This window comes from Diabrotica virgifera, chromosome 2 (genome assembly GCF_917563875.1).
Source record: "Diabrotica virgifera virgifera chromosome 2, PGI_DIABVI_V3a".
Classification (NCBI taxonomy): Eukaryota; Metazoa; Arthropoda; class Insecta; order Coleoptera; family Chrysomelidae; genus Diabrotica; species Diabrotica virgifera.
Window position 1 is genome coordinate 256,744,345 of NC_065444.1, and position 16,255 is coordinate 256,760,599.

A 16,255-nucleotide genomic window follows, 5' to 3' on the forward strand; every position below is an offset into this window, starting at 1 on the left:
GTTGTAAGAACGAGTGATAGAATGATGTCAGTGAAATTTGTAATTGATAAAGAGGTATTGAATGTTGTGTGTGTGTATGCTCCTCAAACAGGTCTGGGTGAGAATGAAAGAAGAGCTTTCTATGATCAATTGGGAGACATACTGAGTGATATTCCAGCGGAGGAGAAAGTTATAATAGGAGGTGATTTCAATGCACATGTGGGCCAAGCCAAGACAGGATATGAAACAATACATGGGGGATTAGGCTTTGGAACTAGAAATGAAGCTGGAGATGACATGCTAGAATTAGCAACAGCATTGGATATGGCGATTGTTAACACATTCTTTAAAAAGAGAGAAACTCAACTTATTACCTACAAAAGTGGACAACATCAATCCCAAATAGACTACTTCATGATAAGGAAAGAAGACATACGTGAATGCAAGGACTGCAAGGTAATAGTTAGTGAGACAGTAAGCCAACAACATAAGCTGCTTGTTCTGGACATCGAAGTAAAAAGCGAAACTAAACAAAAATATCGGAGAGGACCACAAAAAATCAAGTGGTGGATGCTAAAAGATGAGAAGGAAGGTCTATTCAGGGAAAGAATAGTAGAAAAAATATGTTGGAACATGAAAGGAAGCCCTAACACAATTTGGAGAAAAATGGCCAATATTATTAGAGAGACGGCTATTGAAATACTTGGGAAAACGTCAGGAAAGAAGTTTGAAGATAAAGAGACTTGGTGGTGGTCAAATGAAGTACAAGGAAACATAAAAGAGAAGAGAAAATTATATAAAAAGTGGCAAGAAACCAGATCGGACATAGATCTTCAAAACTATATGGTCGCCAAAAAGAAAGCGAAAGTAGCAGTAGCAAAAGCTAAAGCAGAAGCGTATTCAAACCTATACGATCAACTTGATACCAGGGAAGGCGAAACGAAGATATATAAAATAGCCAAACAGAGAGCAAAGAAAGCAAAAGATTTTAATCAGATTAGATGTATCCGAGATGAAAATAATAAAATACTAGTTCACGAAAGGGATGTCAAAAAGAGATGGAGAAAGTACTTTGACAGCTTATTAAATGAAGAATTTGACAGACAGCCTGTAGAGTCAACGGAGACAGTAGCAGCAATGGTCACCAAAATAACCAACGAGGAAGTGGCTCAAGCGCTTCAAAAAATAAAGAAAGGAAAAGCGGTAGGACCAGATGATATTCCTGGGGAAGTATGGAGAGCATTGGGAGAGACAGGAACAAGGTGGCTAGCAGGTCTATTTAATAGAATTATGGAAGTTGGACAAATGCCAGACGAATGGAGAAGCAGTATACTGGTACCTGTTTACAAAAACAAGGGAGATATACAACAATGTACAAACTACAGGGCTATAAAACTGCTTAGCCACACCATGAAAATATGGGAAAGAGTAATTGATAGACGGATACGTGAAGAAACCGAAATATCCGAGAATCAATTTGGCTTTATGCAGGGTAGATCAACAACAGATGCAGTTTTCATTATAAGGCAGTTGATGGAAAAATACAGGAGTAAAGAAACAAACGCTCATATGGTATTCATTGATCTTGAGAAAGCATATGATAGAGTTCCTCGAGAGATTCTGTGGTGGGCACTCAATAAGAAAGGAGTCCCTGGTGAATATGTAAAGATTGTGAGGGATATGTATGAGGGAGTAACGACTAGTGTTAGGACAGGTGTGGGAGAGACTGATAAATTTCATGTGAAAGTAGGATTGCATCAAGGTTCTGTGCTTAGTCCGTATTTATTCTCATTAGTTTTGGACCAGATAACAGCGAAAATACAGGGTAACATTCCATGGTGCTTAATGTATGCTGATGATGTCGTGTTAGTAGGAAATAGTGAAAGAGACTTAGAACAAAAACTGGAACAGTGGAGACAAGCTCTGGAGGAAAAAGGTTTAAAACTTAGTAGGACAAAAACAGAGTATTTGGAATGTTCATTTAAAGATGGAGCTACTACAAATAAAATGGTATCTTTGGATGGTGAAATGATTGTAAAAAGCAATAGTTTTAAGTACCTAGGATCGGTATTACAGAGTAATGGAGAAATAGATGGAGATGCATGCAGTAGAATTAGGGCTGGATGGATGAAGTGGAAAGAAGCGAGTGGTGTGTTGTGTGACAGAAAAATTCCAATGAAGCTGAAGGGAAAATTCTATAAAACAGCCATAAGACCAGCTATGATGTACGGAACTGAATGTTGGGCAGTGAAAAAGAAAGAGGAACAGCGAATGCATGTGGCGGAAATGAGAATGCTTAGATGGATGAGTGGAGTGACAAAGAAGGATAAAATTAGAAATGAGTATATTAGGGGAAGTCTAGGTGTGGCACCAATTGATGCCAAAATGAGAGAGCATAGGTTAAGATGGTTTGGTCATGTTCAACGTCGAGACGTTAACCACCCAATACGAAGAATAGCTGAAGTGCAGATTCCTGGAAGGAGTAGGAGAGGAAGACCAAAGAAGAGCTGGGGGGAGACGATAAGGCAGGACATGTTGGTAAAGGGGATTAACATTGATATGGCCCAAGATAGAATTGTGTGGAGAAATGCAATTAGGGAAGCCGACCCCGCATAGGGATAAGGCAAAGAGAATGATGATGAGTACAATAATTTCGATCAAATTTAATTTTATAGCCAATTTTATAGTAATTGTTGTAATATTTAAAAAAGTAAATTTAAATTATAACATTAAAATTAAAATTTCAACACAGACAAAAACTTAAATTTCCGTAATCACATTGGATCCTGACCTTGGTTAATACATTAAAAATTGCCCTTTCCTGGATGTCAATATCACTGACATTTGAAGTATTTCTACTTCCTTAAATAATTGACAGACTAAAGGTGGTTCAATGAAGACCTAATCACTTAATCACCCTGTCACCTAATCACCCTGTTACCTTTCTTGTATAGGAGGATGACCTACAAAGACAACTTTATCGATTCTACCAAGCATGTCGACGACTCAACATGAACATATTGCATTACCAATGCGAAAGATCCAATTAGATGCAAGCTCGTGGTAGAGGGGAAACCCATAGAACAGCTAAACCATTTCAAATATCTAGGTGTAGATTTATCAAGTTATCATGACCCAGCCAAAGACCTAAGAGGACAAATAAACAAGGCCGGATGTTTGAGAGATGTGGTCTGAAATAACCCATATATGAGAATGGACAGCAAAGTTAGAATTTATAATATATTTACTATCATATTTATATCAAATAATATTTACGCATGTTACATTTCATGCAACGGTTGCCAATCAAGCGCCCGCTTGATTGGCAATTAAAAAACAAAGGGGTTTTCTTCGGGATTTGATCAGTCGATGTTCAAAGGATATCTTCTTACCTTGGCAACATCGAAATTTTCAGTTTTTCACATAGTTTTTGAGGGTTAAAAATGGCCGATTTCGCAATTTTTAAATTTTTAATCGCTTATATGTCAAAAACTATCAACGTTAGAGAAAAGTCACTAAAGACCTTTCCTGTTTGAAATGATCCAAAAAAACTAAAAAAACTTTGTTCGATGCAAAAAATAATAATTTTAGGAAAAAAACAAAAAAAAAACGTTTAAAAAAATTTTTGGTGTTTCACATAGATTTTGAGGGTTAAAAATAGCCGATTTTGCAACTTTTAAAATTTCAATCGCTTATATCTCGAAAACTATCACATTTCTATTTGGAATGATCCAAAAAACCTAAAAAAATGTGTCCGATGCAAAAAATTAGTTTTAGGAAAAACAAACGTTTAAAATTTTTTTTGACTTTTTGATCTTGGCAACATACAAATTTGTTAAGAGGGGATATTTTCACCATCTTACGTGAAAATATCCCCTCTTAACAAATTTGTATGTTGCCAAGATCAAAAAGTCAAAAAAAAAATTTTAAACGTGTGTTTTTTGTTTTTTCCTAAAACTAATTTTTTTGCATCGGACAAATTTTTTTAGGTTTTTTGGATCATTCCAAATAGAAAAGACCTTAAGTGACTTTTCTGAAAATGTGATAGTTTTCAAGATATAAGCGACTGAAATTTTAAAAGTTGCAAAATCGATCATAACCCTCAAAAACTATGTGAAACACCAAAAATTTCAATGATATCAAGGTACGTAGATATTCTAAGAATATCGATTGATGAAATCCCGAAGAGCTTTTTGCAATACAATATCGAAAACCCCTTTGATTTTTAATTGCTGATCAAGCGGGAGCGACACTATTTTCAACCGTAGCATGTGTATAATATGTAATCGGAGAACATTTTAAGTTTAAAAAAATTGTTTAAATTTTTTTTTGACACATTTTTGACCCTGCAACATGCAAATTTGTTAATAGGGAATCTATTTTAAGCAAGATGGTGAAAAAAAATTGAATCAGAATATTTTTCCGCACATATTATATTTACGCATACTACATACTATACATGCAACGGTTAAAAATAGTGTAGCGACCGCTTGACTAGCAATTAAAAAACAAAGGGGTTTTCGATATTGTATTGCAAAAAGCTCTTCGGGACTTCATCAATCGATATTCTTAGAATATCTACGTACCTTGGTATCATTGAAATTTTCGGTTTTTTTACATAGTTTTTGAGGGTTCAAAATGGCCGATTTTGAAATTTTTATATTTTTAATCGCTTATATCTCGAAAACTATCACATTTACAGAAAAGTCACTTAGGATATTTTCTATTTGGAATGATCCAAAAAACCTAAAAAAATTTGTCCGATGCAAAAAAATTAGTTTTAGGAAAAAACAAAAAACAAACCTTTAAAAAAATTTTTGACTTTTTGATCCTGGCAACATACAAATTTGTTAAGAGGGGATATTTCAAGCAAGATGGTGAAAAAAATTGAATCGCAATATTTTTCCGCACATATACACTAAGCAAAAAAAATAACCCACCACCTTAAAAATGGGACATTTTTGATGTCTTGTATTTCCTAAACCAGTTGTCCGATTTTAGTAATTTTTTAATATGTTATAGCTTTATTCTTCAAGAATATCGATGTAATAATATTGTTGCTAAACAGATAAGTGTCATTGTATACCGGGTGTAACAATGATAGTGTGTTTTTTCCTCAAAGTTTGGAACACCCTGTGGAATATTCTGACGTATATAAAATATTGAAATTAAAACTCAACTGTAGCCTTATGCTTTTTGATTCATTAGCTTATGTTTGATAATAAAAAAGTTAGGTACTTTAACAACTAGCCATGTTCTTCAACAATACAAATAAGTGCAACAAACTTTAAGGGGTAATTCTGCATGAAAAAATAATGACCCTTTGCTTTATAAACATATGTCCGCAAATGCTTCGTTGCCTAGATACGGGATGTTGAATTTTTTCTTACAAACTGACGATTTATTTATTGCTCTAAAACCGGTTGCGATATGCAAATGAAATTTGGTAGGTTTTAAGAGGTAGTTATTGCGCATTTTTGGCATACAATTAAGAATTTTATATTCACGACTGGCGTGCATACGGGTAATATGACCGGGTAACAACATTTTTGTTTAATTTAGTAGTATTTTGTATTTTGACAACGAAACCCGATTTGGGCTTCGAAACGTTAATAAAATTATTTTTTCAATTTAATTGTGGCTTATTTCCCATCTAAATAGTTAACCATAAAAATGTCACAAGGAAATAGCTTCCGAACAACATTACAGAACATTGATTAGACCCGTAGTAACCTATGGTTATGAAACCTGGGTAATGACAAAAACGGATCAAGCCCAACTCAGGACATTCGAGGGAAAAATACTGAGAAAAGTATATGGCCCGGTGCAAGAGAAAAACGGCACATGGAGAATCAGGAGAAACAAGGAGGTTAATGAATTGAATAAGGTTATGATATTGTACGATTTGTGAAAACTCAAAGACTGTCATGGCAAGAACATGTGCAGAGACAAGACGGCGCAAAAACAACAAAGAAAATATTACAATGGAAGCCGATAGGAAGGCCCAGAACAAGATGGCTGGATGACGTGGAAGACGACCTGAAAACCATGAAAATAAGACAATGGAGAAGACAAGCACAAGAGAGATCTAAATGGAAGGACATAGCCTGACAAGCAGAGACCATCCAGGGTTATGATGCCAAAAGAAGAAGTGTTACTTTGCAGTATTATAATTATTCTTACCATGCCTTTTACTTCTGGATAATTCACACCAGCCCATGCCGCGGCGTATCCACCGATGCTCCAACCGAACAATATTATATCCTCCCTTTTGAAGTTCAATTTCTGTTCCGCAAACTGCATAACCGCATGAATAGCGTTTTGTTCTTGCGAAGGATATGGCTTGCCCTGAAAATGATTGTATTAGTTGATTTATTGAAATTATATTGAATGTGAAAAGTGGTACTTTTCAGGAGAGCAAAATAACTCTAACAGCGCATTGACAATTGGAAAAAATTTTATATTTTTTGTATGTAATGTTTAATCCTTGTTAGATTGATAACAAATTTGAACTGCTTATCATTTTTTTCTTTCCAAAAAATCACATTCGTTACTTTGCTTTTTGTTTTAAGGGGCTGTCCTAGTGTAAAAATATGAAATTCATATACTTTTTTTCGGAATTTCTAAAATAAAAAGTACTAAACCAATTGTTTTGAAAATTTGCACGAACATTGATTATAAAAAGAAGTACATTCAAAACAATCTTCATAAAAAAATATCGAAAATTAAATGATTTATGCGCCATCTACTAACACCGTGAAAATAAAAACATGGCCCAACTGCTGCAGTGATTGGGACTAACAGAGATCCTAAAACATAAAGTTTCAAAGTGATTATTGAAGAATAAGTTATTTCCTATACCATCAACTAGGATTTTTGAAAAATATTAAAATTTGGAAAAATGACGAGGTGTTGACAAATTTTTTAAACATTTTCATTTTCAAAAACCGCCAAATTGACATTTTTTATCCGATCAAAAAATCCCTAGTTGGTGGTATAGAAAATAACTTATATTTCAATAATAACTTTAAAATTTTTTGTCTCAGAATCTCTATTAGTCCCAATCACTGCAGCAGTGGAGCTATGTTTTTATTTTCACGGTGCCAGTAGAATATTTTGTTATGAAAATTGTTTTGTATGTACTTCTTTATCCAATAAATGCTCATGCCAATTTTCAAAACAATTGGTACAGTACTTATTATTTTAGCAATTCCCAAAAAAGTATATGAATTTCGTACCTTTACACTAGGATAGCCCCTTAATCAAAGATTTGTTTCGGTCCGATGTTTCAAAGTAGCGAATGTATAATAGCGAATAACTGTATAATCAAATAATGAAAATCCGTTAAAATGAAATCATAAACTGCCTCACAAGAATTTCTTGGAAGCGATACTGAAACAAAATTCGCACGTGCATTTTGTTCTTCTCAGCAGTTTAGCATTTTCGACAGTTTACAGATTATAATTATTGAATAACTGTTATAAATTACAACACAAACTAACGAATGTGACACATTCGACATTTAGCTTTGTACAAATCTGGACCTCGGAGGTAAACTACACTATGTCGACATGGTGTTATTTTGAATCAGTTTCTCTAATCCACTTATTTTATTAGTTGGATTATACAAACTGGTTATATATTATCATTAAAATCGGATTTTTTTAACATCCGAAGTGCTCTAAACTTTGTTGCAAACACGCGGTAAACACAGTTGCTAGAAATAACATAGTGTAGTTTACCTCCGAGGTCCAGAAATATACCTTTAGTTATACATATTTATACAAAACAAAAATATCGAATATACCATTTTCGTCAGTTTGCAGTCAACCAAATGGCAAAATGTTCATATTCGATAGTTTATACACATATAAGCTACAATAACGAGAATTTGCCACAAGATGTATCACGTATAATGCGAGGACAAGGTATCGAATATTTTCACATTCGATAGTTGGAAATGGTAGGGATGATATTATTAATTATCTATTATACAGTGAGGACGTTTCAGTTGGAATAAATTCATCATCTCAAGAATGGGCCAATTTGGAGAGAAATCCTGAGACAGGTCGATTTTAATTTTTAAATTAGGACTTTTTGGCATATATATCATACTAGTGACGTCAAACATCTGGGCGTGATGACGTAATTGATGATTTTTTAAATGAGAATAGGGGTTGTGTGATAGCTCATTTGAAGGGTTATTCAATTCTCTATTTAGTAATATAAACAATAACCTAATTATTTATACAGGGTGGCCAAAAAATATTTTTTTTATTAAACTAATTGACACAAAAAGAAGAATGTAAGCAATTTATTTAATTCATCATACATTTTTCTGCTGTCAGAAAACAGAAAGAATTGTTTATTTAACAAATAAATATTATTTTCGCTTAAATTGTCTGTCTCTTAGCAGTTTGAACATTGAATTTAAGCGAAAAGCAATGTTTATTTGTGAAATAAATATTTTTTTCTACGAGCGTGCAAAAATGTCTACTTTCGCGCACGCGTTTTAGTTTAGAAAGTTTTACTTTTCCGCACGCGTTTAGATATTTTAATATGGCCTTAAAATAATTATAATACATGCAATAAACTAATATTTAGATATTATTTACTATTTTATTTCAAATGTATCTTATTGTGTTACTGTTTTAATGAAATTAACGAGACAATTCGATGAAATAAAATTATTTTGACATAATATTCGAAAATCAAATCAGTAGACAATAACAGTCGTTTTGAATCATCGTCATGGAAACCAAGATCGTCGTCATGCTAACTAATTATATTGAAAGTTTGGTTTTGACAAGCTTGTCAAAGAATTAATTTGTGTATGTATTTTCATATTAATTAAATTAATTGATTAAGATTTGGTCATTTTTTAAAGACTCGTAGAAAAAATATTGTTCCTAACTCTTGCAGAAAGTCTCTTTTCCGCACTAGACTGCACAAACTGCAGTCGCATGCGGAAAAGTATGAGTTTCTGCACTTGTTAGGAAAATAACTATTACCTGTTTTCTGACAGCAGTAAAATGTATTTTAAATTAAATAAATTGCTTACATTCTTCTTTTTGTGTCAATTAATTTAATAAAAAAATATTTTTTGGTCAACCTATATAAATAATTAGGTTATTGTTTATATTACTGAATAGAGAATTGAATAACCTTTCAAATGAGCTATCACACAACCCCTAATCACACTTAAAAAAATCATCGATAACGTCATCACATCCAAATGGATGACGTCACTAGTATGATATATATAAAAAAAGTTTAAATTTAAAAATAAAAATCGACCCGTCTCAGCATTTCGCTCCAAATTCACCCTTTGTCGAGATAATGAATTTATTCCAACTCAAACGTCCTCACTGTATAAAAATGAATCTAACAATAAAACACTCAAAACTTTTGTTTTCAACTTCCACAAAATGTATTACAATGTTTTGTCACTACAACCGTTTCGCCAGAGTGCCTTTCTACAAAAAATTTCTACAAAATATTAGATGCTCACTTACCGTACTATTGGCAAAGCCAGGATGGTTCCAGCCCAATACCGAATATCCTGCTTCAATGGGGGTACTCATTACCCCAATTTCGTAGAAACCGGCATTTCCTTCACAGCAGACTACCAGTGTGTTACCAATTGAGGTTGTTTTTCTTCTATCGACGAACATAGTATCAATATGATTGCCGTCAGCTGTCTGAAGTTTATATCTTTCCCCTCTGTATAGTTCTACTAGCTTAGATCTACCTTGCATAAGACTTTGATCTAAAAATAAAAAGAGTAGTAGTGTTAATAGTTTAAGTACTATATTCATACGGGATGAAGCCACAATAATTATAGTGCAGCAGATATGTGAAACAATTGTGCATTTAATGATAGAAGTATATAATTTGGACCACATATACTGCACATATGAAGGTTCAAATTTAGATATGAGGCCATCTCAGATTTTGCCTTTTACAAAAATGCCGGGGATTCAAAATGGCGACTATACATATGTGACTAATAGCACGATAACTTTTGAACGAGACGTCAGATTTCAACCAAATTTGGTATATAGGTTCTTTTTTGATGTGTAAGATCGACGTCTTGAACCGAAAGAATCGGTTTACAAAAAGTTGTGTTTTTCCTGGTTTTTATGTAAAAATATGTTGTTTTTTTTGAAGTTATACTTCTTTACCGGCGATAGAGGGTGATTTTTTTGTATGTTAAAACCTATCAGCCCGGCGCATGCGCATTATAACTTTGTTCTGATTGGATGTTCAAATGACATGTCAAAAATTATCCGATATGGCAGCTGTGGTTTGGAGGTAAAGGTAAACAAATGTATAATATATTAGTTTTATTGTTGTGAGGACAGAAACAAAAAAGTTTATAATATTGTAGTGACTTTTAAATAGTTTTTAAAAGCAACAGGTAAGTAATAATTGTTAATTTATCATGGGTATAAACCTACCTATTTGATCTGCCAAAATACATAGTATGTAATACTTTTATTTATATAATTTGATTACCATCAAAATTTCTATCAATATTCACCTAATATATTGTTTTTTTACTCTATGTTTTGTTGTATTTTTTCAATTCTAAATCATTTCAATTCAAAATTAAAATAATTTGATCAATTTTCAAAATATCAAAATATCACAAGTTTAATCCGTTTAGTTAGTCGATCTTCGTAAATAATGACACATAGTGTCCGTGGCTAAGCGGAGAAGGCGAATGAGTTCCAATACCAACCGCTCTTATCAGCGCTGGTTCGAGTCCCAATAGAAAATTTCTTTTTAAGTATATTTATGTAAGTTCTGTAAGTATATTTATTATATAATTGTATTTTTAGAAAATACGTATTTAGTTAAAAAATTTTCGACAATTAATGTTCAGACATCATTTGTGGCTTGTTTAATGTGTTTGTGTGTGTTTTATTCTTTTATTATTTTAATTTTTGGCACTGTTCTAATAAAAATGTTTGAGAAGTAGTAAGTATAAATTATGTGTGTTTGCACAATAGTCTTACCTCTATATATACTTTTTAATAAATCTTTACAAACATCTGTATTTCCCGATGCTTGGAAGGTGAGTTATGTTGTCCCTGTTTTTAAAAATGGTCAAAAAAATCAAGTAGAAAACTATCGTAGTGTTTGTATACAATCTTCAATACCGAAACTGTTTGATTCCCTAGTCAGCAAGCAGTTGAGTTGGCTATGCAAAGGTTTAATATCCGATCAACAACATGGTTTTTGCCAAAATAAATCAACTTTAACAAATCTACTTTATTATCAAACTGACATTTTGCAAAACATGGAACAGTTTAAGCAGATAGATTCCATTTACACAGATTTCTCGAAAGCATTTGATCGGGTGGACCATCGGATCCTTTTGCAAAAGTTGCAAAAGTTCGGGTTACATCATCAGATTGTCTTGTGGTTTCAAAGTTCACTAATTGGCCGGGTTCAGTATGTTAAAATTGGTGGCAACCTCTCTGAAACTATATTCGCTACTTCTGGTGTTCCTCAAGGGGGACACTGTTCTCCTTTACTGTTCAATGTTTTTGTTAATGATATCGTTAATTGTTTTAAACATAGTCACTGTTTAATGTTTGCAGATGATTTAAAACTTTGGAGGATTGTTGAGGGCCCAGACGATCAGTTGCTTTTACAGAATGATTTAGACCAATTACACTGTTGGTGTCGGGTTCATAAGCTGGATCTCAATGTTAAAAAATGTTGTTTTATTAGTTTTACACGTAAAATATTCAAATACCAGTCATCATATGTTATTGATAATCAACCACTTAAATATGTTACTACTATCAAAGACTTGGGAATCATATTTGATGAGAAATTAACTTTTATAAATCATATTAATTCAATAGCTGTAAAGAGTAGTAAAATGCTTGGTTTTGTGCTAAGAAATTGCAAATACTTTTCAGTTCATACTGTCAGGGTTGTTTATTGTTGTTTGGTCAGATCAATTTTGGAATACTGTTCAATAATTTGGTCTCCTTATTTTCAAAATCACATGATTTATTTGGAAAGAGTACAACATAGATTCTTAAGAGTGTGTGCTTTTAAATGTGGAATTACTATAGCTAATCATAATTACATGGAGATTGAGCAACACATTTCATTGACTCCACTAAGCATCCGTAGAGATAGATTTTCACTAATATTCTTATTTAAGTTGGTTAATGGTCTGTTAGATTGTCCTAATATCTTATAATATGTTACTTTCCACATACCACATCGTAATTTAAGGCAACAACCAACTTTCCGAATTCCCTTTCATAGAACAACTTATGGTGTGAATAATCCTCTTGACAGATGCATGTCTTTGGCCAATAATCTGCAGATCGACTTATTTAAATACAGTTTGAACCAACTAAAGAGGTACCTACCTTGTATTACATAGTATTAGGTTTGTTCTAAATGTTTTTGTTTTAATAGTTTGAAATTATTATTTTTATAATAGCCTATGTACTAGTTATCTCAATGGTCTAGATTCAGTGTCTGATACCATTATAATTACTTTGAATTTTTTAACTTGGATATACCTACTTATAAGATCTAACCTGTCTTAAAAATTTAACTTATGTTTTTGTACTGTTAATGGGGGTTTCCCGTAAATAAATAAATAAATTAGTTTAATATTTAAACAAAATGTAAATAAAAAGTATATTAATTTCGTTTAAATCATATAATAGAAGTATAACTTCTTACGTGCGTACAAAGTACACACACATTCTTTTTTTCAATTCTTTCACCCTGTATGTATTAATTTTTCAAAAAGTTAATACCGCCATTGAAAAGAGCGTAAAAATATTTTTTAGGAAATATTTTGAACTTTTTAGTTATGTTAATTAGCATTTAATAAATGCATAATGTATCTTTACATATACCTATGTGCGGCAGATTCATGCAAATATTATAAGAATTATTGTGCATTTAATGGTAGAAGCATATAATTTGGATCACATATATGTACTACACATATAAAGGTTCAAATTTAGATATGAGGCCATCTCAGTTTTTGTTTCTTTTACAAAAATTGCGGGCATTCAAAATGGCGACTATACATATGTGACTAATAGCACAATAGCTTTTGAACAAGACGTCATATTTTATTCAAATTTGGTATATAGGTTCGTTTTTTGATAAATAAGATGAAGGTCTTGAACTGGAAGAATCGGTTTACCAGAAGTTGTATTTTTACTGTTTTTTATGTAAAAATATGTTGTTTCTTTTTCAATTCTTTCACCCTGTATACATAAATTTTTCAAAAAGGTAATACCGTCATTGAAAAGAGTTCAAATTTAGTTATGTTATTTGCCATTAAATAAATGCATAACGTATGTTTACATATTGGCGGCAGATTCATTTTGAATGCCCGCCATTTTTGTAAAAGACAAAATCTGAGATGACCTCATATCTTAAGTTTGAATCTTTGTATGTGCGGTGTAAATTATATGATTCTACCATTAATTACACAATAATTCTTATATTATTATTTGCACGAATCTGCCGCACACAAGTACCTACATGTGAAGATATGTTATGCATTTATTAAATGGTAGTCAATTCGCGATGAAAAACAAAGTATCTGACCTCTGGTGGAATAAATTTAAACCAATATAAGTGGTATAAACAAACCAGAAAATTGTTGATTTGAATGGAATTTGGTCACTATTAAGAAATTATTAGTAAATTTCAGTATATTAAATGAGTATATTAAAATATTTTAAATCAAATCGGTATTGTTCTGTTCCTCAAATGAATGTTTGTTTATACCATTTATATCGGCCATTTTCCTGCATTCGACCTGCCCTCTATATTCCGTTTCAATCGCGAATACTATAACTAAAGAGTTCAAAATATTTCCTAAAAAATATTTTTACGCACTTTTCAACGCCGGTATTACCTTTTTGAAAAATTAATATATACAGGGTAAAAGAATTGAAAAAATAAACAACATATTTTTAACAAAAAATCAGGAAAAACACAACTTCTGGTAAACCGATTCTTCCGGTTCAGGAGCTCGATCTTATACATCAAAAAAGAACCTATATACCAAATTTTGTTGAAATCGGACACAAATGTATAGTCACCATTTTGAATGCCTGCATTTTTTGTAAAAGGCAAAATCTGAGATGGATTCATATCTGAATTTGAACCGTTGAATGTGTAGTATATGTGGTCCAAATTATATGCTTTTCCCATTAAATGCACAATAATTCTTATATTTGCACGGATCTGCCGCACATACTGCCGTCCTTAGAAAAAACGCCGTATCTGCAGAGAGATCGAATTTGAGTAAAATCGGTTTTTATTTAAATGTCTAGCCGTTGAAAACTATTTAGAGTTTTGTTTTGTTTTCTACTTTATATACATAATAAATATCATAGGATTCATATTTATACATAAGATTGGCAAAATATATTTTATTTACTCTAAAAACTCATGTTACTGCGTTCTTTCTAAGTATACTACATAAAAATTAACTTCTTCCTCCTTAGGAAGAATGCAGTACTGCGTTTGCGCTAAGCTTTTTCTTATTTTATAATACAGTATGCTCTCTCTATAACGAACACGGTTATTACGAGGTTTCGCTTATAATGAGGTACACTAGATGCCCCATAAAATTCCTATTGAACTGAACATTTCTATAACGAGGAAAAATGAAATCGTAAAATATGTATCTTTATTATTCTTTATCTATTTTTAGCGCTGTAATGGCTATAAGTAAATAGACTAACTACCTACCTGTATACATAAATTCCCAACATCTGTGCGGTTCTCCAGGGTAGTACTTAATTAATACTCCGTGGCGTTACAACCCTTCATGGGTTTTAGCCGACTCGACAACATGCCTCCACTCTTTTCTGTTGAGGCCGACTCCACTGAAGATATCGAGGGTAGTGCTTTAATAAAAATCCACGCCTACCTATAATAAAGTTCTTCCTGTTCTGTTTATTTATTGGCCGATACTGAATATTGTAAAAAAAATTATAATTTATGATGGCGAAGCCTTATTGTCGAAGAAACAATATTTAGCAACTTATATTGCTCCGAATGGCATCACTATGTAATCGAAAGTTAATATTTTAGACAACGATATAGGCATGTATGCACAATATAATTGTTGTCTGATATAACGAGATACACGTCTGAGATACGCGTATAACGAGGTAATTAGTCTGCCATTTCAGTTCTCGTTATAGAGGGAGTCTACTGTATAATAAATACAATATAACGATGAAAAAGGAGAATAAAAAATATTTTTTATAAAAGTGTGTCATGAAAATGGATAAAAAAAGTGTTGGAAATAATTTTGGAATTAATAAGTTTGCCGCTAAGGGGCGTTTCTTGAATTTTAAAATTAAAAACATTCCAGAAACGATTAACATTTACGATCAAGTTTATTTTTAATTATTAATTATTATACATTGATTTCTTGGAAATTGATTGATTTTACATTGGAAATTCTACGACGTACGGCGATCAAAATACTTTGTACCAAAATTCCTATTTCGAACAAACTTTATAAAATTTGCACTGTTTAAAATGCCTGATGTAACGTAATAATACAATGTCGCATCAACAACAATATTCATACACATAGGAAACTCCGCTATACCTCACATTATTTCTTGATCACCAACAACTCAAACATATGTGTTTAGATTTTCTATTGATAAAGAAAAAATAGCCTTCTGCAGTATTAACTTTGTTCTATTTTCTACTTGACATATTTAAAAAACTATATCAAACAACCGTTCACGTTGAAAAATGGCAACAAACTAACCTTATTAAAAATTTTACACATGCTGTAAAAATCTATCAAATGCTTAGGCAGAACGCCGCATCTAGTGCCTGCTTAGGATAAACGCGGCAAGTGATCTTTAAATACGGCGTTTTTTTTAAGTATTTTTCAGATGACGCATTTATTCTAAGTATCCATGAACATTTTTGCAGATACGGCATAAAATGCGTTGTGTTTAATGTATTTTGGCTTAACTTACGTCATTTTTAGTAAGCAAATAAGATAGATATGCACATTTGGGTTAGAAAAATGTATAAATCTAATTTTTTCAGATTTTTGCAGATACGGCGTTTTCGCTAAGCACGGCAGCATACAAGTATGTAGGTACAAGTATGTAGGTACATGTGAAGATAAGTTATGCATTTATTAAATGGTTATTAATATAACTAAAAAGTTTAAAATATTTCCTAAACAATATTTTTACGCTCTTTTCAATGCCGGTATACCTTTTTG

General features: G+C 32.2%; 1 protein-coding gene across 2 annotated transcripts in view; it reads right to left on the bottom strand.

Annotated features, from left to right (window-relative positions):
* The window catches only part of LOC114336010 (phosphatidylserine lipase ABHD16A), a 33,998-nt gene that overhangs the window by 11,745 nt on the left and 5,998 nt on the right, over window positions 1–16,255 (bottom strand). For both annotated transcript variants that reach the window (XM_050643158.1, XM_050643159.1), the window contains 2 exons: window positions 9,495–9,748; window positions 6,163–6,327 (listed from right to left, as the gene is read on the bottom strand). In XM_050643158.1, the coding sequence (XP_050499115.1) occupies window positions 6,163–6,327; window positions 9,495–9,748 (419 nt within the window). The remainder of the gene's footprint in view (window positions 1–6,162; window positions 6,328–9,494; window positions 9,749–16,255) is intronic.